Source organism: Mesoplodon bidens (assembly GCF_964165515.1).
Source record: "Mesoplodon bidens genome assembly, chromosome: 2".
In the NCBI taxonomy this organism is placed as follows: Eukaryota; Metazoa; Chordata; class Mammalia; order Artiodactyla; family Ziphiidae; genus Mesoplodon; species Mesoplodon bidens.
The window spans coordinates 37,274,704-37,298,472 of NC_138177.1; the positions used below are offsets into that span (position 1 = coordinate 37,274,704).

Sequence of the window (23,769 nt, forward strand, 5' to 3'; positions counted from 1 at the left end):
CTTCAAAAATTATGCAGTGAATGGAAACTAGTACTGAGAAATGGTATTAAGAAAACCCATCACGAAAAATGTTGACAACTTTTTTGAAGGATATACTTTATTTTTATTTTAATCAAATGTTTATGTATTCACAGCTTTAAAAAAAACAAACAAATGTTTGGGTACACACAGCTTAGAGTTCCCTATAACCCCTTCCCCTACATTTCCTATTTCACCGAGCAACCATTTTCATCTCTTTTAGCTGCTTTTTTTGGAATTTACCTCGATTTCTTTCATTAAATAGCATGCTTATGTTATTTCCTGATTCTTCAGTTTTAAGTATGTATACCCTTCTTACTACTAGACATGAGGGTTTAGTTCTCTTTCATCCCTTCTCCCCCACCACAGACAAAAATATCCTTTCTGTTCCCCCACCATCATCTTACTAATATAGTTATATCAAGCTTTCCATTAGATCACCATTCAATATTTTATTGCTATGACTCTGTAAATGCTATTTACAGCCAAGTAGTATGTTACGGCAAGCTTTCCTTTCCTGCATAACTTTTATTTTCTCTGGTGTTAATATTTCTTTCTCTTTAAATCAACATACAGTACACAACTGACTTTGTATTCAGAGTACTGTCCTATCGATACACATATACATTTATGTAACCACCCCCACAGTCAGGATGCAGAATGCTTCCAGCATCTGAAAAAGCTCCCTGGTGCTACCCCTTTATAATTACATCTCCCCAAATCCCTAACCCCCTAGGAACCATTTATGTTTTCTGTCACTGTAGTTTTACCTTTTCAGAACTATCATATAAGTGGAATCATACGGTATGTAACTTCCCAATAGGGGTTTCTTTGATTCAGCAGAGTACCTTCATCCAAATTGTTGCATGTGTCAATAGTTCATTTCTTTTGATGATGCATAGTATTTTATTGTATGGATGTACCACAGTTTGTATATCCATTCAGGCATTGAAGGACATTTTGGTTATTTCAGGTTTTGGTAATTATGAATAGAGCTTCTATAAATATTTGTGTACAGGTTTTTTTTATAAACATCAGGAGTAGGATTGCTGGTTTATGTGGTCAAATTGTTTTCCAGACTGGGTATACCATTTTGCATTCCCACCAGCAGTGTGTGAGTTCCAGTTGCTCCATATCTTATCAACACTTGATATTGTCAGTAATTTTTATTTTTAGCCATTCTCATAGGTGTGTAGTAGTATCCTAGTGTGGTTTTACTCTGCATTTCCCTAATGACTATGATGCTGACCATCTTATCAAGTGCTTATTTGCCATCCACATGTATTTCTTGGTGAAATGCCTATTAAAGTCTTTTGCCCATTTTTTGATTGTTTTTTTTTCTTTCTTACTGTTGGGTTTTTGTTCTGGATATGTTCTGGATAGCCCTTTGTCAGTTTTGCGATTTTCAAATATTTTCTCCCACTTGTAGCTTCAGTCTCTTAATGGTGTCTTTCATACAGGAAAGGTTTTTAATTTTGAGAAAGTTCAGTTTATCAGGTTTTTTTCTTTTATGTACAGTGTTTTCAGTGTCAAGACATCTTGACTTAATTTTACTATAAGGTGTGAGATTTAGGTTAAGTTTCATTTTATTGCATATGGATGTCCAATTGTTCTAGTGCTATTTGTTGAGAAGACTGTGCTTTCTCCATTGAATTGTCTTTGTAAACCTTCCAAAAATCAAATGTCCATATTTGTGTGAGACTATTTTGCTCCATTGATCTGTCTATTCCTTTGCCAGTAGCATACAGTCTTGATTACTGTAGATTTATATCTCTTAAAATTAGGTAGTATGATTCCTCCTACTTTACTCTTTTGCACAATTATTTTTAATATTCTGGTTCCTTTTCCTTTCCATTTAAATTTTAGAATCAACTTATCTGTATCTGCGATTCTTATTGGAATTTCATTAAATCTGTAGATAAATTTGAGGAGAATTAACATCTTTAATCTGTGGACACAGTATATATATTTATTTAGGTTTTCTTTTATTCCTTCATCAAAGTGTTATAGTTTTTAATACACAGAACATGTTTTGTTATCTTCAGGTATTTAAAGCTAACAAAGATTAAGCTAACTTAGGTAATACTTATCTAATTATTTAATTTACTTTGGGAGAAATTATAAATGATATCTTTTTATTTCAGTTTCTATATTTTCATTGTTAGTATGTAGAAATTGATTTTTGTGTTTTAACCTTATATGGTGTGAACTAGCTAAATTCATTTATTAGTTCTAGGAGGTGTTTTGTAGATTTCTTTGGGATTTTCTACATAGAAAATAGTGTTGTCTGCTAATTGGGACAGCTTTATTTTTTCCTTTCCAATCTGTGTGTCTTTATCTTCCTTCCTGCCTTATTATTGCACTGGCTAGAATTTCAGACACGATGTTGAACAGGAGTTGTGAGAGAGGATGTCTTTGTTATCCTGATGAAAAGTTTTATCATGCATGCATGGATGTGAATTTTGTTAAATGATTTTTTTGCATATATTGATATCATGTTTTCTCCTTTATTGTATTAATATAGTATATTACATTAATTGATCTTTAAATATTGGATTAAACTGGCTTTCCTGGGATAAACCCCATTTGGTCATCGTGTATTATTCTTTTTATACACTATGGATTCCATTTGCTAATGTTTTGTTGAATATTGTTATGTCTATTTCCATGAAGGATATTGGTCTGTAGTTTTCTTGTACTATCTTTGTATGGTTTTAGTACCAGGGTAATGCTGGCCTCATAAAATGAGTCTAGAGGCATTTCTTCCTTTTCTGTTTTCTGGAAAAGATAATGTTGAATTAGTTTTATTTCTTTTTTATTTTTTAATTGACATTTTTATTGTGGTAACTAAAAGATTCATGTGCGGCTATAAGGAATAATACAGATAGATCTCATGTAATCTTTACCCACTTCCCCCAGTGGTCACATTTTACAAAATTGTAGTACAGTGTCACAATCAGTATATTGACATTGATACAATCCACCAATCTTGTTCAGATTTCTCCAGTTTTACTTGTACTTATTTGTGTGTGTGTGTGTATTTAGTTCTCTACAGTATTAACACATGCAGGTTCATGTATGCAACAGCACAGTCAAGATACTGATAATTCTGTCATCACGAGGGTCCCTGTGTTACCCCTTTTATATCCATCCACCCACTCCCTCCCACCACCCCTCTCCCCACTAATTGGTTCTCCATTTATAAAATTTTGTCATTTAAAAAGACTATGTAAAATCATATAGTATGTAACCCTTTGAAATTGGCTATTTTCACTCAGTATAATTCAAGTAATTGCATGTATCAATAGTTAGATCTTTTCATTGTTGAGTAGTATTCCATGGCATGTATGTGTCATAGTTTGTTTCATCATTGACCTGTTGAAGGACATTTGGGCTATTTCTAGTTTTTAGCTATTATAGATGAAGCTGCTATGAATGTCTGTACACAGGTTGTTATGTGAACATAAGTTCTTGGAATAAATATCCAGGAGTGCAATTGTTGAGTTGTATGGTAATTACAAGTTTAGTTCTTCATCAGTGATATTGGCCTGTAATTTTCTTTTTTTGTGGTGTCTTTGTCTGGTTTTGGTATTAGGGTGATGCTGACCTCATAGAATTAGTTCAGAAGCATTCCTTCCTCTTCAATTTTTTGGAATAATTTGAGAAGGATAGGTTTTAATTCTTCTTTAAATGTTTGGTAAAATTCACCTGTGAAGCCATCTGGTCCTGGACTTTTATTTGTTGGGAGTTTTTTATAAATTACCGAGTCAATTTCATTACTAGTAATAGGTCTGTTGAGATTTTCTATTTCTTCCTGATTCAGTCTTAGAAGATTGCATGTTTCTAGGAATTTATCCATTTCTTCTTTGTTGTCCAATTTGTTGGTGTATAATTGTTCTTAGTAGTCTTGTATGATTGTATTTCTGGGGTATCAGTTGTAACTTCTCCTCTTTCATTTCTGATTCTATTTATTTGGGCCCACTCTTTTTCTTGATGAGTCTGGCTAAAGGTTTATCAATTTTGTTTATCTTTTCAAAGAACCAGCTCTTAGTTTCATTGATCTTTTCTATTGTTGTTTTAGTCTCTCTTTCATTTATTTCTACAATATTTTTATCTTTATTATTTCCTTCCTTCTACTAACTTTGGGTTTTGTTTGTTTCTCTTTTTCTAGTTCCTGTGGATATAAGGTTAGATTGTATATTTGAGATTTTTCTTGTTTCCTTGTTTTCTTGTTTGTAGCTTGTATTGTTATAAACTTCCGTCTTAGAACTGCTTTTGCTGCATCCCATAGATTTTTTAGATCATTGTGTTTCCATTTTCATTTGTCTCCAGGTATTTTTAAAAGTTCCTCTTTGATTTCTTCAGTGACCCATTTTTGATTAGTAGCATATTGTTTAGCCTCCATGTGTTGGTGTTTTTTTTGCAGCTTTTTCTTGTAGTTGACTTCCGTAGTCTCATACCATTGTGGTCAGAAAATGCTTAATATGATGTCAGTCTTCTTTTTTCTTTTTTTTTTTTTTGCGGTACGCCTCTCACTGTTTTGGCCCCTCCCGTTGTGGAGCACAGGCTCCGGACGTGCAGGTTCAGCGGCCATGGCTCACGGGCTCAGTTGCTCCGCGGCATGTGGGATCCTCGCGGACCAGGGCACAAACCCGTGTCCCCTGCATCGGCAGGCGGACTCCCAACCACTGCGCCACCAGGGAAGCCAATGTCAGTCTTCTTAAATTTATTGAGACTTGTTTTGTGGCCTAGCATGTGATCCATCCTGCAGAATGTTCCATGTACACATACAAAGAATGTGATTTTGCTGCTTTTGGATGGAATATTCTATATATCTCTATTAAGTCCAATTGGTCTGTGTCATCTAAGGCCAGTGTTTCCTTATTAATTTTTCTATCTGGATGGTCTGTCCATTGATGTAAGTGGAGTGTTAAAGTCCCCTACTATTATTGTTTATAATAAAATCCATTATGTTTATTACCATTTGCTTTAGGTATTTATGTGCTCCAGTGTTGGGTGTGTATATATTTACAATTGTAACATCTTCTTGTTAGATTAATCTCTTTATCATTATGTAATATCCTTCTTTGTCTCTTGTTACAGTCTTTGTTTTAAGTCTGTTTTGTCTGATATAAGTATTGCTAACCTAGCTTTCTTTTCATTTCCATTTGCATGGAATATCTTTTTTCCATCCCCTCCCTTTCAGTCTGTGTGTGTCTTTAGATCCGATGTGAGTCTCTTGTAGGCAGCATTTAGATGGGTCTTTTTTTTTTTTAATCCATTCAGCCAATCTGGGTCTTTTGATTGGAGCATTTAGTCCATTTACATTTAAAGCGGTTACTGATAGATATATACTTATTGCCATTTTGTTGATTGGTTCTGGTAGTTCTTTTTGTTCCTTTCTTCTTTTGCTCATTTTCCTTGTGATTTGATGACTATCTTTAGTGTTATGTTTGGATTTCTTTCTCTTTGTGTATATCTATTATAGAGTTTTGGTTTGGGGTTACCATGAGGTTTATATATAACTAACTCTCCCCCTTTTCCTCCCTCCCTCTCCCTCTCTTTCTCTCTGTATGTGTGTGTGTGTATATATATATGTATATATATACACACACACACATATATGTAAAGTTTTAAAGGCATATATATATATAGTTATTTTAAGTTGCTGATCTCAAGTTCAAACACACTGTAACAACCCTGCAGTTTTACTCCCTCCCCCACCTCACATATAGTGTTTTTTTGACATCGTATTTTACATCTTTCTGTTTTATGTATCTCTTAACTACTTATTGTGGTTATACATTATTTTACTACTTTTATCTTTTAACCTTCCTATTAGCTTTATAAGTAGCTGATCTACTACCTTTACTGTATGTTTGCTTTTACCAATGAGATTTTCCTTTTATAATTTTTTTTTTTTTTTTTTTTTTTTTTTTTTTTTTTTCTTTTTTTTGCGGTATGTGGGCCTCTCACTGCTGTGGCCTCTCCCGTTGCGGAGCACAGGCTCTGGACGCGCAGGCCCAGCGGCCATGGCTCACGGGCCCAGCCGCTCCGCGGCATGTGGGATCCTCCCAGACCGGGGCACGAACCCGCGTCCCCTGCATCGGCAGGCGGACTCTCAACCACTGCGCCACCAGGGAGGCCCCCTTTTATAATTTTTATATGTCTAGTTGTGGTCTTTTCTGCTTAGAGAAGTCCCTTTAACATTTCTTGTAAAACTGATGCTGAACTCTTTTGGCTTTTGCTTGTCTTTAAAACTCTTTATCTCTCCTTCAAATCTGAATTATAGCCTTACTGGATAGAGTATTCTTGGTTGAAGACATACATCATGCCACTCCCTTCTGGCCTGCAAAGTTTCGGCAGAGAAGTCAGCTGATAGTCTTATGGGAGTTCTCTTATATATAACTAGTTGCTTTTCTCTCTCTGCTTTTAAGGTTCTCTCTTTATCTTTAATTTCTATCATTTTAAATATAATGTGTCTTGGTGTGGACCTCTAGGTTCATCTTGTTTGGGACTCTTTGTGGTTCCTGGACCTGGATATCTGTGTCCTTTCCCAAATTAGGGAAGTTTTCAGCTATTTACATCTTCAGGTAAGTTCTCTGCCCCTTTCTCTCTCTTTCTTCTCTTTCCAGGACCCCTGTATAATGTGAATGTTAGCATGCTTGATGTCCCAGAGGCCTCTTATTAAACTATCCTCATTTTAAAAAATTATTTTTTCTGTTCAGTTTGGGTAATTTCCACTACTCTGTCTTCCAGTTTTCTGATATGTTCCTCTGTACCATATAATCTACCATTGATATTTTAGTGTATTTTTTATTTCCGTTATTGTATTCTTCAGCTCTGTTTGGGTCTTCTTTATATTTTATAATTCTTTGTTAAACTTCTCACTGTGTTCATCCATTCTTCTTCTGCATTTGTTGAGCATACTTATGATCATTACCTTAAACTCTTTATTAGGTAAATTGCTTATATCCACTTAGTTCCTTTCCTAGGGTTTTGTCTTATTCCTTCATGTGGAACATATTCCTCTTTTTCATTTTGCCTAGTTCTCTGTGTTTATATCTACATATTGGGTTAGTTTGTTCCATATCCTGCTCTTGGAAAGTGGCCTTATATAGGAGACGTCATGTCGGGCCCAGCAGCACACTCCCCTTTGGTCACCAGAGCTATATTCTATAGGGATGCCCCCATGTGGGCTGCATGGGCCCTTCTGTAGTGACTGGGCCCACTACTGTGGGTGCACTGGTAGTCAAGGCTGGCTCTCAGCCTGGTTGGTTGCCAGGCCCTGCCTTGTGTGGTGGCTTGGGCCAGGTTCTGGGTCGGCTGGTTCTGCAGTGCCAGTCTGCTGGTGGTGGAGCTGGTTTCCAGCACAGCTGGCTGCATGGTTCTGGGTGTCCCAGGGCTGGTTCCAGCCTGCAGGTGGGAAGGGTTAGGTCCAGGCACAACAATCTGAATTTTAATTAATATGTTTAGTCCATTCACATTTAATAAAATTATCAATATGTTTTTTTTTTCCCCAGTACGCGGGCCTCTCACTGCTGTGGCATCTCCCGTTGCGGAGCACAGGCTCCGGACGTGCAGGCTCAGCGGCCATGGCTCACAGGCCCAGCCACTCCGTGGCATGTGGGATCTTCCCGGACTGGGGCACGAACCCGTGTCCCCTACACTGGCAGGCAGACTCTCAACCACTGCACCACCAGGGAAGCCCTATCAATATGTTTTGATTTTAGGTCTACCATTTTATTATTTTTCTATTCATTTCCCCAGCTTTTCATTCCTTTGCTCTTCCTTTCTTCTTTTAGTACCACAGTTTTTTGGTAGTATTCTTTTATTATTTAGCATTCTTCTTTAGTAGCCTATTTTAATTTACTTATTACATTTTCATTGTATATGTATAGTTTGTACTGATTACTCTAGGAATTACAATATACACCTTTGGCTTTTCACAGTGGACTTAATCAATATTTACCACTTCAAGTGGAATGTAAGTATCTTACTACCATATAGGTCTTTACCCCTTCCCACCTTCTTTATTTTCTACTATGTATAATAACTATGTATATTGAGAATTTATAATGTTATATTTTTTGCTTTCCATCTTCAAACATTCTGAAAAATTCAAGAGGGGAATAGTCTATTATATTTAACCAGATATCTACTTTTTCTGTTGCTCTTCCTTTATTTCTGATATTCCAAGTTTCCTTCTGGTATCATCTCCTTTCTAGTCAAAGAACTCCCTTTAATGATTCTTTTAGGGCAAGTCTGTGGAAAGCAAATTATTTTTGTTTTCTTCACTGAGAATGTATTTATTTCATCTTCATTCTTAAAGGATGCTTTTGCTGGATGTAGAATTCTAGGTTGCCAGTTCTTTTCTTTCAACCCTTTAAAAATTCTATTTCACTTCCTTCTAGCTTTCATGTTTTCTGATACAAGATGTGCAGTGTTGAAATTGTTGTTCCACTATAATGTGTAATTTTTCTTTGGCTTCATTCAAGATATTTGTTTGTCTTTAGTTTTCACCATGTTGATCGTAATCTATGTAGGCATGAATTTCTTTGAGTTTATCCTGTTTGGGTTTTGCTAACCTTTTTGAATCTGTAGGTCTGTGTCTTCCCAAACCAAATTTGGGAAGTTTTCAGACATATTTCTTCAAATAACTTTTCTACACTGCATTCTTTCTCTTCTTTTTCTTGCACTTTGACGACACAAATGTTAAACCTTTTGGTATTGTCCCATTGTTCCCTGAGGCTCTATTTTTGTATGTACGTTTGTTTGTTTTCCCAATTTTTTTCTCAGTTGTTCAGACTGGATAATCAGAATGGATCTATCTTCAAGTTTGTGCATTCTTTACTCTCATCTCTGTCCTGCTATCAAAAAGACAGTGACAGAGCTCTATATTCAGTATAAAACAACGCTTCATTTAATTCTACTGTTTTTATTATGTACTTGCACTATCCTCAGCTTTACCCTCCAGAAGACCTCTAGTCTTCCAGCAGGAGGAAGAGGTGTAGTTTCCTGGGTTTTTTTTTTTTTTTTTTTTTTTTTTTTTTTTTTTTTTTTTTTTTGGTACGCGGGCCTCTCACTGCTGTGGCCTCTCCCATTGCGGAGCACAGGCTCCGGACGCGCAGGCCCAGCAGCCATGGCCCACGGGCCCAGCCGCTCCACGGCACGTGGGATCTTCCCAGACCGGGGCACGAACCCGCGTCCCCTGCATCGGCAGGCGGACTCTCAACCACTGCGCCACCAGGGAAGCCCCTCCTGGGTTTTTTAAATAAGGGAGGGTACCTGGAGATCTAACTGCTTCTTACACAGACTTTTAACGAGAGCTCTTGTTTTCATTCCCACTTTATACCCTCAATTCCAAAAACTCTGTAGGAGCAATTCCTGAACTTTTGCAGTATTTATGGTATAAATTTGGGTTGACTCTCAGTTTTTCCTGCTCCAAGCTCAGGATTCCACTTTCTCAGGATTGCATAATAAGTTGTCAGTTGTCTGATTTCCTGTATCCAGAACATAGGTGATGTTTTCTCCTTTTACATTCTCTTTGACCATAAGTTTATACCTTAAATTATTTTATTTTGGTGATGTGTCAGGAGAGAGAGAGCGTAATAAATTATGTACTCGAACTGCCATCTTTACCTGGAGTTAGGAAAAATTGTAAACCTAAATTTCAAAATGTATCCATACAGGAACCATAAATTAAAGTTTTATTTGTCACCTGATACATTCTAGGATGAGATTCCCACTGGAATGCCATGCCTGGAGTCAGTAACCATAGGTGATGATATATGGGATGAGAACTGGATACCTTTGCAGGCTGGAATGGGAGAAGGAAGTGATACTGCCTCCCACTTATCTACCTCAAGGCTTGGTGGAGAGAAACCATATTCATCATGTAAAGAAATGCCACAGAAGGTTAGATCCTTGGGAAAACATAAAGCAAATCACTACTGCAAAAGGAAATATTAATGTAATTGTCCAAGCCTCAAAAAAGCTATGCATTCTGCATTTCATAGGGATTAGTCAGACAATAATTCAGAAGAATGTATTCCCACCCCCACCAAAGATGGTAGTGTTAGGGATGGGGGCAGGATGAAGCAGGGGAGAGTAAACCATGGACTTACTGTGGCTATCTATCCTATCCATCATTATGATTTTTGTTTTACCATTGGCACCTAGTCACAGCCTTAGGATCTAGAAATAAACAGTTTTCCCTAATTTAATTTTTATTGCATTGCCTTGTAATATTATGTCTGGATCTCTGCAGTGAGTATATTTACTAATATTGGGCCCTATATATTTAAATTTTAATTTATTTTCCACCAGCTCTTAGAAAGAAGAAATATCAGCACTTAAGTTGCCCCTTGTTATTTGTGCCATTTAAATACCGGATGATCATGAAAATCATCTAACCATGAAAACAGTATTAAAGAAGATACTACAAAGAGAGTTATGGGTTTTTTTATGTGATCTGTGTATTCAGAGGAATTCAGTGTATTGGGCATGGACCAGTGAAGCAAGGGGGAAAACTCACACTGATATAGAAAGTTAATAAATATCTTTTCTTGTTTAGTATACATTGCCTCTTTGCCTTTACCTTGCCCAAGTTATCCTCCATTTGGATCGTATGGCACTATATCTCAGTTTATTGTTGCAATTTTTTTCTCTATAGGATTGGTGTTTTTCTACACCCAAAGATATATGGGATGATCCATGGCAGCCTTCAGGCCTTGTGAGTGGGAAGAAAGTAGAAGTTCAAAAACCAGAAGGACTGGGTGCTCAAGAAAAAAATACTGGCACAACCAGAATTCAAAAGGTAAATGTCTAATGAATGTTATTGTTACAAGTTTTCATGAGGAAATACTTTCATTTTTAGAAAGTAAAATTCTGGTTAATGATCCCTCTCTTAGCATTTGGAACAATACATATACATAAAAGTGTATGTTTATTTAAAAATAAATTTCAGTTAACTTACTATAGTTATTCATCTCTCCAGAAAAAAATTCTGAGACTAGAATTAAAAGATTGATTAAGCCTCTACATTAGGGATAGAGAAAACAGGTATTTTCACTTAACCATACATTTTAAGTTCTGTATCTGTCCTATCATCTAGGCCAGTTTTTTTCTTTTTGTTGCTTTGGCAGAAAACACTAACCCTGGAATAAAATCCGTTTGTTTTTCTGCTCTAATTTTTACTATTTCCTTCTGCTAACTTTGGTCTTAGTTTGTTCTTCTTTTCTTAGTTCCTTAAGGTGTAAAATTGAGTTGTTTGAGATCTTTCTTCCTTTTTTAATGTGTTTTTAATGTTTTATTGCTAGAAACATCCCTCTTAATTCTTCCTTTGCTGCATCCCATAAATTTTGGTATACTCTGTGTTTTTATTTTTGTCTGTCTCATAATATTTTCTAATTACCTTTGATCTTTTTCGACCCATTGGTTGTTCGGGAGTATGATGTTTAATTTCCCATATTTCTGACTTTAGTCTTCCTTTTTTTTTTTTTCTTGCGGTACGCAGGCCTCTCACTGCTGTGGTCTCTCCCATTGCGGAGCACAGGCTCTGGACGCACAGACTCAGCGGCCATGGCTCACGGGCCTAGCCACTCCGCGGCATGTGGGATCTTCCCAGACCGGGGCACGAACCCGTGTCCCCTGCGTTGGCAGGTGGACTCTCAACCACTGCGCCACCAGGGAAGCCCTGATTCTTTATTTTATAGATTCCAGTTCTCCGTTTTCTCCATATTTTCCTCAATTTTGTCTGTAACTTCCATTTTCTTGAACATGTTAATCATAGTTATTTTAAAGTTTTTCGCAGATGATTTCAATATCTGAATTACCTTTGAGTGTGTTCTTACTGTCTTTTCTCTATTTGATCTTGTCATTTGATCCTGTTTTGGGCATTCAGGGGAGGGGAAAGACAGGCGGAGCATACCTCATGGTTCTTTTTTTTTTTTTTTTTTTTTGCAGTATGCGGGCCTCTCACTGTTGTGGCCTCTCCCGTTGTGGAGCACAGGCTCCGGACGTGCAGGCTCAGCGGCCATGGCTCACGGGCCCAGCCACTCCACGGCATGCGGGATCTTCCCAGACTGGTGCGTGAACCCGTGTCCCCTGCATCGGCAGGCGGACTCTCAACCACTGCGCCACTGGGGAAGCCCCCTCATGGTTCTTTTTAATTGAATGTTGAACATGATGGGTAAAAAATTAGAGAGGCTCTGGATGAGATAGCTTCCTCCAAAGAGGGTTCAGTTGTCTAGTGGCTGGCAGATACCAGCCAGTCACCTTCACACGTATTGAGGCTTGGTTTAGGTTTGGTGAGGACTGCTGTATTTCACTGTTGTCCTTACTCCTTGAATGTGGCTCTTACTCCTAAAGCATGATTCTTTGGAGATCTCGGCTGAAAGCCTGAGGAGATTGTCAAAGCTCCTCCACATTCGTGGGGCTCAGACTCCATCCTCTGTCTCCTCAGCTTAATTGAGATATAATATACATACCATACAGTTCGCCCATTTAAAATGTACAATTCAACGGCTTTTAGTATATTCACTAGTTTACTAGCATATTGTGCCTCCATCATCACCATAAGAATTTCAGAACATTTTCATTATCTCAAAAAGAAACCCTGCATTCTTCAGCTGTCACCCCCACCCAACCTCCCCAACCCTCTTCCCCCCAGGCAACCACTCATCTTACTTTCTCTATTGATTTACTTATTCTTCAGGACATTTCATATAATTGGAATCAATACAGTGTGTGGCCTTTTGTGTCTGGCTTCTTAGCGTAATGTTCTCAAGGTTCATCATGTTGTATCACATGTATCAGTGCTTTACTTCTTTTTATGGCTGAATAATCCATTGTATGGATAGGCCACGTTTTGTTTATCCATGTATCAGCTGATGGACATTTGAATTGTTTCTATTTTTCTGCTATTATGAATAATGCTGCTGTGACACTTCTGTATGTGTTTTTATGTGGACATATGTTTTCAGTTTTCTTAGGTATATACCTAAGAGTTGAATGGCTGGGTCCTATGGTAACTGTGTGTTTAGTGTTTTGAGGAATTGCCAGACTTTTCCAAGCAGTTGCACCATTTTACATTCCCACCAGCAATATAAGCCAATTTGTCCACATCTTTGCCAACACTTGCTATTATCTAGTTTAAAAAATTATAGGGGGCTTCTCTGGTGGCGCAGTGGTTGAGAGTCTGCCTGCCGATGCAGGGGACATGGGTTCGTGCCCTGGTCCGGGAGGATCCCACAAGCCACGGAGTGGCTGGGCCCGTGCGTCCGGAGCCTATGCTCTGCAATGGGAGGGGCCACAGCAGTGAGAGGCCCACGTACCGCCAAAAAAAAAAAAAAAAAATTATAGCCATCCTAGTGGGCGTGAAGGTGTATGTTATTGTGGTTTGGGGCTATGCTTTTGATTGCATAAGTTAATGTTTCAGAAACCATGAACACGTTTCTTGAAAATCTGCTACTAACCTCTAATTCCATAAAGGTATATTTTCAGACAACTACGAGGGAGTCAGTAGTTGATAACTACAGAGGGATAAATCTGGTAGAGCAATGCTTCTCAAACTATAATGTTCATACAGATCACCTGAGAATCTTGTGAAAATGCGGATTCTGATTGAGCAGATCTGGTATGGGGACTGAAGTTCTTCATGTCTTACAAGCTTCCAGGTGATGCTGAAGCTGCTTGATGGTGAATCACATTTTGAGCAGCAGCACTCTAAACCACTGTTTAGAGGAAGAGACTCTTACTTTTCAATTAAGTGCTTAAGTTGACCACAAGTACTTGCTTTCAGTACTGGCATACAAATTTAGAAGGCATTCACCTGTGTTCTTTTTTTCCAGTGTGAAAAGCTGTCAGAATGCATTTAAATATGTTTTAACAATTTGTCTTTCTTCAAAATCATATTTATCAGGAAAGAAAAAAGATACAGCTTTTAAAAAACTGTTTCTGATTTTGATTGTTGTTAAACTACTGAAAATAGGCAGCAGGGCTTAGTGTAAAAAACACCTGTCTGGGAGTTCTGTAATCTATGGCTTAGTCTTTACCACAAGTTTGAACAAGTTGGCTTTTGGGGCCTTAGTTTATCCTCTGCAAGGACTGATTTGGACTAATGATCTTTCCAGCTCTAAAAGTTTGCCATATTAATATTTACTTAATTATCACTGAAGCTTTATTGAAAGAACCTCATTTTCAGTGAGAATAAACTTAAAGGGTAGCTAAAGCACATACATGAAGTTGCATAAATTAAGCAAAAATTTGAATCCAGCTCTTTGCTCTCCTGAAGTAGCATATTGTATGGCAGGATAGCTATGTGGACTTTTAGGGTTTTCATTTTTGCTGCCAAATAAAGGGGCACAGCCATTTGTATATGACATAATTATATATCAGTCACATCCATGCCAGCCATGTTTGAAAATGAACAAGGTGTTTTGTAATGGAAGAAAAAAGGAATGCAAAAGGAATGCCAGCTGATATTAAATGTCTACTCCACAGCCTAAAGAACACACAAAGCTACATTTTCTGTCTGTATAAATTTTGTTTCCGTTTACCCTGGGCAGATCCCAGGCTGTAAGCCACTTAGGTTGGTTCGTTACGGCCTGGTCCTGATGGGGCCAACTTAATCGTCAGTGCCAGTTAGCCAGCATCACAGAAGACGAATTCTCTGAGTCACCGTAAACTGTGGCTATTTCAGCAGCAGCTCTGTGGTAGGATATAGGATCTACTGATTAAAATTTGGCACTTCATTCACTTTAGCCCAAATCGAGGCTTTGTTTGGGAAGTTCATCTTTTCCTCTCAAACCCTGATTCTTAGTACTCCAGTTTGTCACTTCTTCTGAGGAACCTTCCTTTAAGTCCTTTGTGTTCTCCTAGCATGTTGTTGATGCTGCGGAATGCAGTTAATGCCTTCTTCATGGCCACCTGCAGCACGTGTACTGTTTCCCTAGCCGAGGACTGTGAGCTCCTTAGGGACAGGGATCGTATTTACTGGGAGGCGGTGTGATGGAGCAGAGAGAACATAGGCTAGCCTGAGTTCATCTCTGCCATGTCGCTTACTGGTTGACATTGGATAACTTGATAATCCTCTTGTAAAAAAGCATTATGCTAAGTAAAGGAAGCGTTAATAAAGAAGATGTAACAACACCTAACCTAGAAAAACGTTCTGATGTTTCACTGAAGAAACACATGCCAAGAACCTAGCATTGTGCCTGACAATGAGTGCTCAGTGAATGTTATTTCTCTCATTTCCTGCCGTTCTTCCTTGGCAGCCCTCAGTACCATGTTTGCTCATAATATGCATTCAATAAACGCTTCTTGAATTAATGGTTACTAAGTTAGAGAAGGACTTGTTTTCCAGAGAGTATCTAGATTTTTTAAAGTGGGGAGTTTTATTTATTAATTATGATATGAAAATATTCTTTTGTATATAAGTAAGGAAACAAAATAGACTTAATTCTTACTGTTGAACTAACAGTTACTTTTCATGCTTTTGCCCCATTTTCCCCATTCTGTAGCAACCAAACTTAAAGAGTTGCTCAGATTCTCCCACGTTGCCTGAATTGGAGGAGTTCTACATCTCTTTTATCCAGTCACAGCAGTCAGCAGAAGGTGGCCAGTTTGAGCCTAGCAGCATTGAGACTTGGCCAAAGCAAATTCAGCTGTCCACAGCAGCACTCAACTCAACTCCTGCAGTGGTCGATTACCCACAAAAACACTCTGGTTCAGGTAGGTTGACATACAGTTGACAAATGCAATGGTTTGCCATGTTGTTAAAAACCTTCATTTATCTTTTCAGAACATGACTTGAAAAATTGCTGATGTTAGCATTTGTCTGAACTCCTCCAATTGTTCCCTTTCACTTTGCCACTCTTCTTTTTTTCTGCAATTTGGGGGGTGGCGGGGTCAGGTTTATGCACAGGAAAATTTGCCAGTTTTTAAGTGTACAATGCTATGAGTTCTGACAAATGTGTACAGTCTTGTAATAAGCACCACAGTCATGATAATAGAGTATTTCCGTCAGTCTAAAAGGCTTCCTCATATCCCTTTGCAGTCATTCCCTACCCCTACTTTCTGGCTTCTGGCATGTGACTTTTCCTTTTCTAGAATTTCATATAAAGGGAGTCATACAGTATGTCGTTTTTATGTCTGATTTCTTTCATTTAGCGTGATTTTTAGAGATTCATTTATGTTGTTGTTGGTGTCTAAAGTTTGTTCCTATTCATTGTTGAGTAGTACCCAGTTGTATGGAAATACCACAATTTGTTTATCTGTTCACCAGATGACAGACATCTGGATTGTTTCCAGATTTGGGCCATTATGAATAAAGCTGCTGTGAGTGTTCACATACAGCTCTTTGTGTAGACATATGTTTTTTATTTCTATTCAGCAAGTACCTTGGAGTGGAATTGCTGGGTCATATGCTAACTGCATGTTTAATGTTTAACTTTTCTTTTTAATAAATCTATCTATTTATTTATTTATTTTTGGCTGCGTTGGGTCTTTGTTGCTGCGCATGGGCTTTCTCTAGTTGCAGCGAGTGGGGGCTACCCTTTGTTGCAGTGCACGGGCTTCACATTGCAGTGGCTTCTCTTGTTGTGGGGCATGGTCTGTAAGCGTGCGGGCTTCAGTAGTTGTGGCACACGGGCTCAGTAGTTGTGGCTCGCGGGCTCTTGAGCTCAGGCTCAGTAGTTGTGGCGCACAGGCTTAGTTACTCTGCGGCACATGGGATCTTCCTGGACCAGGGATGGAACCTGTGTCCCCTGCATTGGCAGGCGGATTCTTAACCACTGCACCACCAGGGAAGCCCCTGTTTAACTTTTTAAGAACTGCCAAAATGTTTTCCAAAGTGTCTGAACCATTTGGTAATTCACACCAGCGATATAAGTAAGTTCTGATTGCTTCATCTTCTTGGCAACATATTATATTGCCAGTCTTTTAAACTTTTACCATTCTAGTGGGTGTGTGGTGGTATCTTATTGTGGTTTTAATTTACATTTCCCTATTTGCCAGTGATGTTGACTATGTTTTCATGTGTTTATGTACCATCTGTATATCTTCTTTAGTGAATTGCCTGTTCAAGTATTTGTGCATTTTTATTGGATTATCTTCTTTTTATTGATTTGTAAAACTTCTTTATTCTGGATACAGAACCTTTGTCAGACACATCTGTTGCAAATATTTCAGGTAAGTGGCTTGCCTTTTCATTTCCTTAACAGCATCCTTGGAAGAGCAAAAGTTTTCCTTTTGATGAAATCAGATTTGTTGATTTTTTTTCCTTTATAGTTTGAACTTTTTATGTCCTATTTAGAAATCTTTCCTAACTCAAGTAACTAAGACTTTCTCCTACATTTTCTTGTAAAAATTCTGTAGTTTTAGGTCCTGCATTAGGTCTGTGATCCAATTCATTAATTTTTGTGTATGGTGTGATGTAAGGATCAATGTTTATTTTGATTACATATAATTATTCAGCTGTTTCAGCATGATTTATTGAAAAGACTGTCCTTTCTCCATTAAACTGCCTTGATGTCTTTGTCAAAAGCCAATTAAGTTGTATATGTGAGGGTCTATTTCTGGACTTTCATTCTGTTCTATTACTATTACGTCTGCCTTTATACCACTGTCTTGATTTTTGTGGCTTTATAATAAGTGTTGAAATCATATAAATTTCTTCTTTTTCAAATTGTTTTGGCTATTATTCTAGGTCATATTCCATATGAATTTTAGGATTAATTTAATTTCTACTGAAAGCCTGCTAAAAGTTTATTGGGATTTTTTTTTAATCTCTAGATCAAGTTGGGGAGAAGTGACGTGTTAACAATATTGAGTCTTCTGATCTATGAGCATAGTATAACCTTTTCCTGTTCAGTGTTTAATATGTTCTTTTCCCATCCAGTATATTTTTCATCTCAGAAGTTCAATTTATAATCTCTAGGGTTTGGTTTGGGTCTTTTTTATATCTTCCATCTTTCTCTTCAGCATACTCATCATTCACTTCTTGAATACTTGGTGTGTTCTTATGACAGCTATTTTAATACCCATGTCTTGTGATTCTAGCATATGTATCATTTCTGCATTCTGTCATCTGTCACTTCTGAATTGGCTTCTACTGATTGGTTTTTCTCCTAATTACAAGTCATATTTCTCTGCTCCTTTGTATATCTGGTAATTTTTTATTGGATGGCAGATGCTGAATTATATATTGTTGGCTGAATCTCTTTTTCTTCCTTCCTCCCTCCCTCCCTCCCTTCCTTCTTCCCTCCCTCCCTGCTGTGTATGTATAATTTATTGGGGGGGTAGGAATGTAATTAAATTACCTGAAATTGGTTTGATTATTTCTGTGTTTATTTTAGGTTTCATTAGGCTGATTTAGAAAAGCCTTAAGTCTGTTGGCCCTGCTAGGCAGTACCTTTCTGAGGGTATTGATGGGACTTGATGTCCTATGTGTTAGGACGTCTTTACACTGTAGCTGGTGGGAACACAAACTATTTTGCCCCAGTATAAAATGCCTAGTGTTTGTTCTGCCTACTCCTTTCACGTAGGTTTTCTCCCTGGCCTTGGTGGTCCCCTCACATACGTGAGCCAGATCACTACCCAGCCTAAGACTCAAAGCGACCTCTGCAGGTCTCCAGCTTCTTCTCTCTCTGCAGCTGCCTCTTCACTTGTAGTTTTCCCCCACGAATTCCAGACACCTGGCCTCCATGAATTCCAAACTCTGTCTTCTCAGCACAGTGAGACCTCCAGGCTCAATGTGGACTCTCCCTCCCTGTACTGCAGCCTGGGCTTTATTTTGACAGTGAGCTCAGGCACTTGTAGGGCTCACTTTGTTTCCCGTCTCTCAGGGAGCACTGTCCTCTGAGCTTGTTGTTCAGTGTCTGAAAGCTGTTGTTTTATATACTTTGTCCAGTTTTTCAGTGTTTAAAGCAGGAGAGATTATTTTTCAATCCCTGTTTAATTAGCATCATGTCTGGAAGCAGAAGTTTTGCTACTCTTTTAAATTCTTTCATCATGTGTCCCTGCTTTCATGTTTTTATACCTTTTAAAATCTGAGCTCATCAATGACTTCCTGTAAAGCCCCATTATTTCACTAGAACTCACTGTCTCTTTTCCACTCTAGTGGGCATTAATTATAGTCCTGCGGTCAGAGTTTTACTTTTTAGAATACCCTGTAAAATTCTCCTTAATTTAATTTATCATAAATGTATGGCACATGTACCACATGCTACTGCTGCTAGATGCTAAAGATGCAAAGATGAATAAGATATTGGATTATGCCTGATTTTTTTCTGAATTTTTGAAATCTGTAATTTTAAGGTCTACAGCAGTGCTTTTCAGAATGTAGTCAGCATACCGATACTAGTCTATGAAGCATTTGTGATGATGGACAACACAATAGCACATTGTTTAGCTCCCCTAGATTTTTTTTTTTTCCTAGAGGAGGACTTTCTTGAAGGAAGCAGTGTGTTGGCTTATATGTTGGCAAAAGCTCCTTCTCTCATTGCAGGCAGGTTCAAACAATTCATAGACCAGCTCCTTCAGTAGCCCTGGTCTAGAGTACACATGTGAGGATGCTAGTATCCACTTCCGTGGCTATTAAGAACGCTCAGCCTGGAGTTTCCAGCAGTTTATTCCATTGAAAAGATTATTTCTTCTTAGTTAAACTAATTCCCAAGGAATTCTTTTTGTGGTTAATAATTGGCTTTTGGAATTTCTTAGCAAACACAGTTAATGTTAATTAATGTTAATTTTCATTTTTTATGGTCAGTTTGGTCAGTTTTGTTTTTATGCTGGCAGACTTGGAATTGGAACCACTTTCACAATAGAGAAGGCCCGTGGGACACCATTTTGCTCACTGCTGAGAGGAGGAAGTAAGGGAGCTTAAGGATTCTTCCTTGGAATTGGAATTATATCCAATTTATTTTTTTGATGTCCTAGAAAGATATCTTCCCTTCCTTATTCACAAGTACATATTTTTTCCTCTCTTCTTTGCCCTCATCCTAACAAGATTTATTTTATCTCTGTGCATGATCCCCCATCCTCATCTCCTATCCATTTTTTGACTGGTTTCTGAGTCTCTTTCTCTCTGATTTGCCATTGGTAATTGGCACCACCTAACCAGAAGATGGTTGTAACACACGTTAGTAAAGATCTAGAATGGGAGAGGGTGAGAACCTCTTGAAAAGACCTGTGTTTTCTTTCTTTTTCAGTGGAAAGCTCTCCAGAGAGCCTAGAGAATGAAGATTTTTCTAGTAGCCATGCTATTGCAGTGTTCAAAGATAAGAGTCAGGGAGCCATGGACCAGCTGTCTTTGATTTTGTCTCCTGAGCACCAGATTTCTCAGAAGCTCTACATTCCTCGAAGCACAGCCACTGCTGCCTTAGGAGCTGCTGCACGGCTAGCCACATCCAGGAGCCTCCTGCACTGGTACCCCAGTGTGAAAAGGATGGAAGCATGAGAGAGCAGGGAGGAAAAAAATAAACTAGATGCTTAGGGCCTGGTGACCTCCCAGGCCAAAAGAAGAAGGAGGTATTGAGACAAAGTAGTATTTTGTTAGTTGATGCTTTTGTCTTTCTGTGTGACTCTTCGTTAGCTTCATTATGCGAACAGTCCACTTTGTTGTGTAAGTATTGATGTTTAATGTTAATTTTCATTTTTATAGATGTTTCTTTTTCTGTATGGTTTTGTTCACCTTTGTTCAATGTAGTAGTTTAAAGGAGTTTTTGTGTTTCTATAAATGTTTTTCTTGTATATATCATGACTGATAAACGTAAACTGAAAAACTAATGTTTTGTGATCCATATATAGTAAGACAAAAATTCTCACATCCCTATCTCCAGAAAAAGGATGTCTGAATTTTAAGGCTGCCTTCTATATCGTAGAGAGAATCTAGGACTCCAATCTTTACCATCATTATTTCTTTGAAATACTAGGATCAGTAAGAAAATCCACACCATGAAGCTTTGGTCATGTGAACCCTCTTACATTTAAAAAATATTAAGCTATCTTTCAATATAGGCAATTTCTTGAAGACTAACAACAAAATTATAGAGACCGATTGTTGAAACTTAGCTGAGCCATCTCTGTAAGTCATCATAGTTCCCTGGAGTCTTAATGTAACAGTAGTTAAACAGTGGTATTGTTTAAGCATTTATGTAACATTATGTTCTCTGAAGTCCAATTTATTATGTGACATTCTGTTTAGCTCATAGTATAAACCATCAGGAGAAAAGACTGAAAGGTGAAATTAAAGAATGTGAGTGATACAAATTTCTTTGTGATAAAATACCAGACTTATACCCAAATGTAAAAAATCCAATAGAGAAGCATTTCTTAGTGGTAAAATCAGAGAAAGAGGTGTGAATTACTGGCACGCTGCATATAACTAGGTTCTCACCCTTCTAGCCCCTCTTCTAAGGCCTCCTGTTTTGGCATTAAATGGCAGAGCTGGCCCCTAGTTCTTTTCTCTCTTTCTACAATAAGGAATGTCTCCTCTTTCCTTCTCAGTTACTTAATCAGCAAAATGTCCACTGAGGAAGGGAGTGAGATGAGAGTAAATATCAGAGTGTATTTAAATGTAGAGTATTACTGGTTGAAACTTCTTTCTTAGAATGAAGTGATCATGAAACAAAGTTTAACCCAAAGTCTCTAACTACTGAGTGTTTTGGTTTAAAAATCTTAGAGAAAACATGTTAAATGCAGTAAAATTTTAAAATCCACATTTACCTTTAATTCCAATATATCTATAAGAATGATGATATACTAATTGACCAAAAATCTGTAGTCTGGAAACATCAGTGATAGTTGACCCGAAAAGAACAGGTTTCCCATTTGGGTTTTTGTGATTTTCCATCAGACATCTTTATTGGAGAAGACAGTTGAAGAGTTATATGGAGGGTCAATGAACAGTTAAATATCACATGACAGTTAAATTTCGTATGTGATACTCAACCGTGATATGAACTGGAAAAGCTGTTTTTCATATAAGTTTAGATAATTATCTGCAATTTGTTTCTAAAGAAGAAAATTCATTTTGGATGATGCTTCTTAGAATTCATTCTTTAGAGAAGAAACCCAGAATATTGAGTTATATTCATCACTTCTCCAGATGGACAATCATTGGGTTTCCGGAAGGGTGAATCTGGTAGAAGCAGTATTTACATATTTAGTAGGTCAAACTATAACCCTCTCTGTACCGGCACAAAACTACCAGCAGGAACTCTACCAACACTGGGTAACCTGACAGCAACTAATTTCACACTTTGCCAGTTAGATGGGGATAATGGAATCACTGTGCTAATAAGGCTCTTTCAGAATCCTATCCATTTGCAAATGGCCAGATAGAGAATCATTTGGACAGATCCATGTCAAACTAATGAGTGTCAACACACTTTGACAGAAGCCTATTTAGTAATGAATAGTTAAGATCCTATTTGAATTAGCAGAGTGAAGAATGAACCTTTGGAGGCGCGTACATTTTGACTACTTGACTTTGACTAGGACAGCCAATCTGCCAATATGTTTCCCTACCTTCTCCCAAAAGGTGTGCTTTGTTTGATAGTTAACTGAAATAGCTCAAAGCATCAAACAAATTTAATAGATCATTTGAAAATGAATAAATAGGTTTCTGTATATGGGCAGGAATAGCAATAAGAAATATTCAAAAGATCTGGAGATGCTCGTGGTTTAGGATTAACTATATTTTATTGTCAAAAGATGGGTTGATATCTACTATACTTAGAACAGCCCCCCCCCCATATTTTTGGTGTTAAGGATCTATTAGAAGTAGTGACGGTCCCCAAGAAATGTTGACTGGGAAGTGGGGGCCTGAGATGTGTGTTGAGGGAATGGGGGTGAGAACAGACAGGAGAATCCTGGTTGTAAACTCCTTAGGGGTGGAAGAGAGAGTGGCTTTACTATTAGCCACTCAGGTTTTAACTCCAGTGGCTTGTGCCAGTACCCCTCTCCCATCCAAAAACACACCATGGGATATCAAAAGAGGGCCATTCCAGCTGAGTGAGCCATGCCTTTCCCCTCTCACTCTCACACATTTGAGATGCCAGTTGTCCATTTCAAGGTATGGGGATAACTAGAGACTTCTGCCTGCAGTCAGACTATGTCTAACCTAAAGACATAGAATTGTCGAATTTTGGTATAGAAGGGACCTCAGATGAGGAAATTTGAAACCTAGAAAGACTGACTTGCCTATGGTCACACAGCTTAAATTCCCATTTCTGCTGACTCCTAGCTCCTCAGGGCCCTTTCCACAGGAAAATATTGCAACACCATCTTGTGTCATGTAAATGATTTGATGCCAGAAGACACAGTTTGGGCGTAAGTCCAAAAGAATGGTGGTTCTGATAGATAGCTGAGCAGCCCCTGGTGTTGGTGGGGAGAGGCATTGATTTACAAAGATCTCATATTTTTGAATGTGGATAGATTAACAGTGGGCCAGTTATACAGCTGAAGAATCTGAATCGGGGTGGGGGGCATCTTCGGGGGTGAGAAACTAAAATCTTACAGAGCAGTCCTTCTGAGGCTTCCTATTAACATTTATACTAGGTAGCAAGGCCTTTCTAACAAACTTCTGGTATCTTTTCAGAATTAAATTCATTTTACTTATGTATACAGTGCCACATTATTCATAATTTTGCAGGAGCCATCACTAAGACATTTAAAAGTTTTCATTTCTGATGGCTCATTCAGATCTTGACATTTTCCAAGATGCCAACCAAGGTGCCTGTCAGC

General features: G+C 38.0%; 1 protein-coding gene across 1 annotated transcript in view; it reads left to right on the forward strand.

Moving 5' to 3' along the window:
• Positions 1-20,691, forward strand: part of TDRD5 (tudor domain containing 5) — an 88,225-nt gene extending 67,534 nt beyond the window's left edge. The window contains exons 15-19 of the mRNA XM_081254627.1: positions 9,754-9,936; positions 10,694-10,837; positions 15,543-15,753; positions 17,176-17,211; positions 20,232-20,691. Coding sequence (XP_081110753.1) covers positions 9,754-9,936; positions 10,694-10,837; positions 15,543-15,753; positions 17,176-17,211; positions 20,232-20,479 — 822 coding nt within the window. The 3' untranslated portion in view covers positions 20,480-20,691. The remainder of the gene's footprint in view (positions 1-9,753; positions 9,937-10,693; positions 10,838-15,542; positions 15,754-17,175; positions 17,212-20,231) is intronic.
• The last annotated feature ends 3,078 nt before the right edge of the window (positions 20,692-23,769 follow it).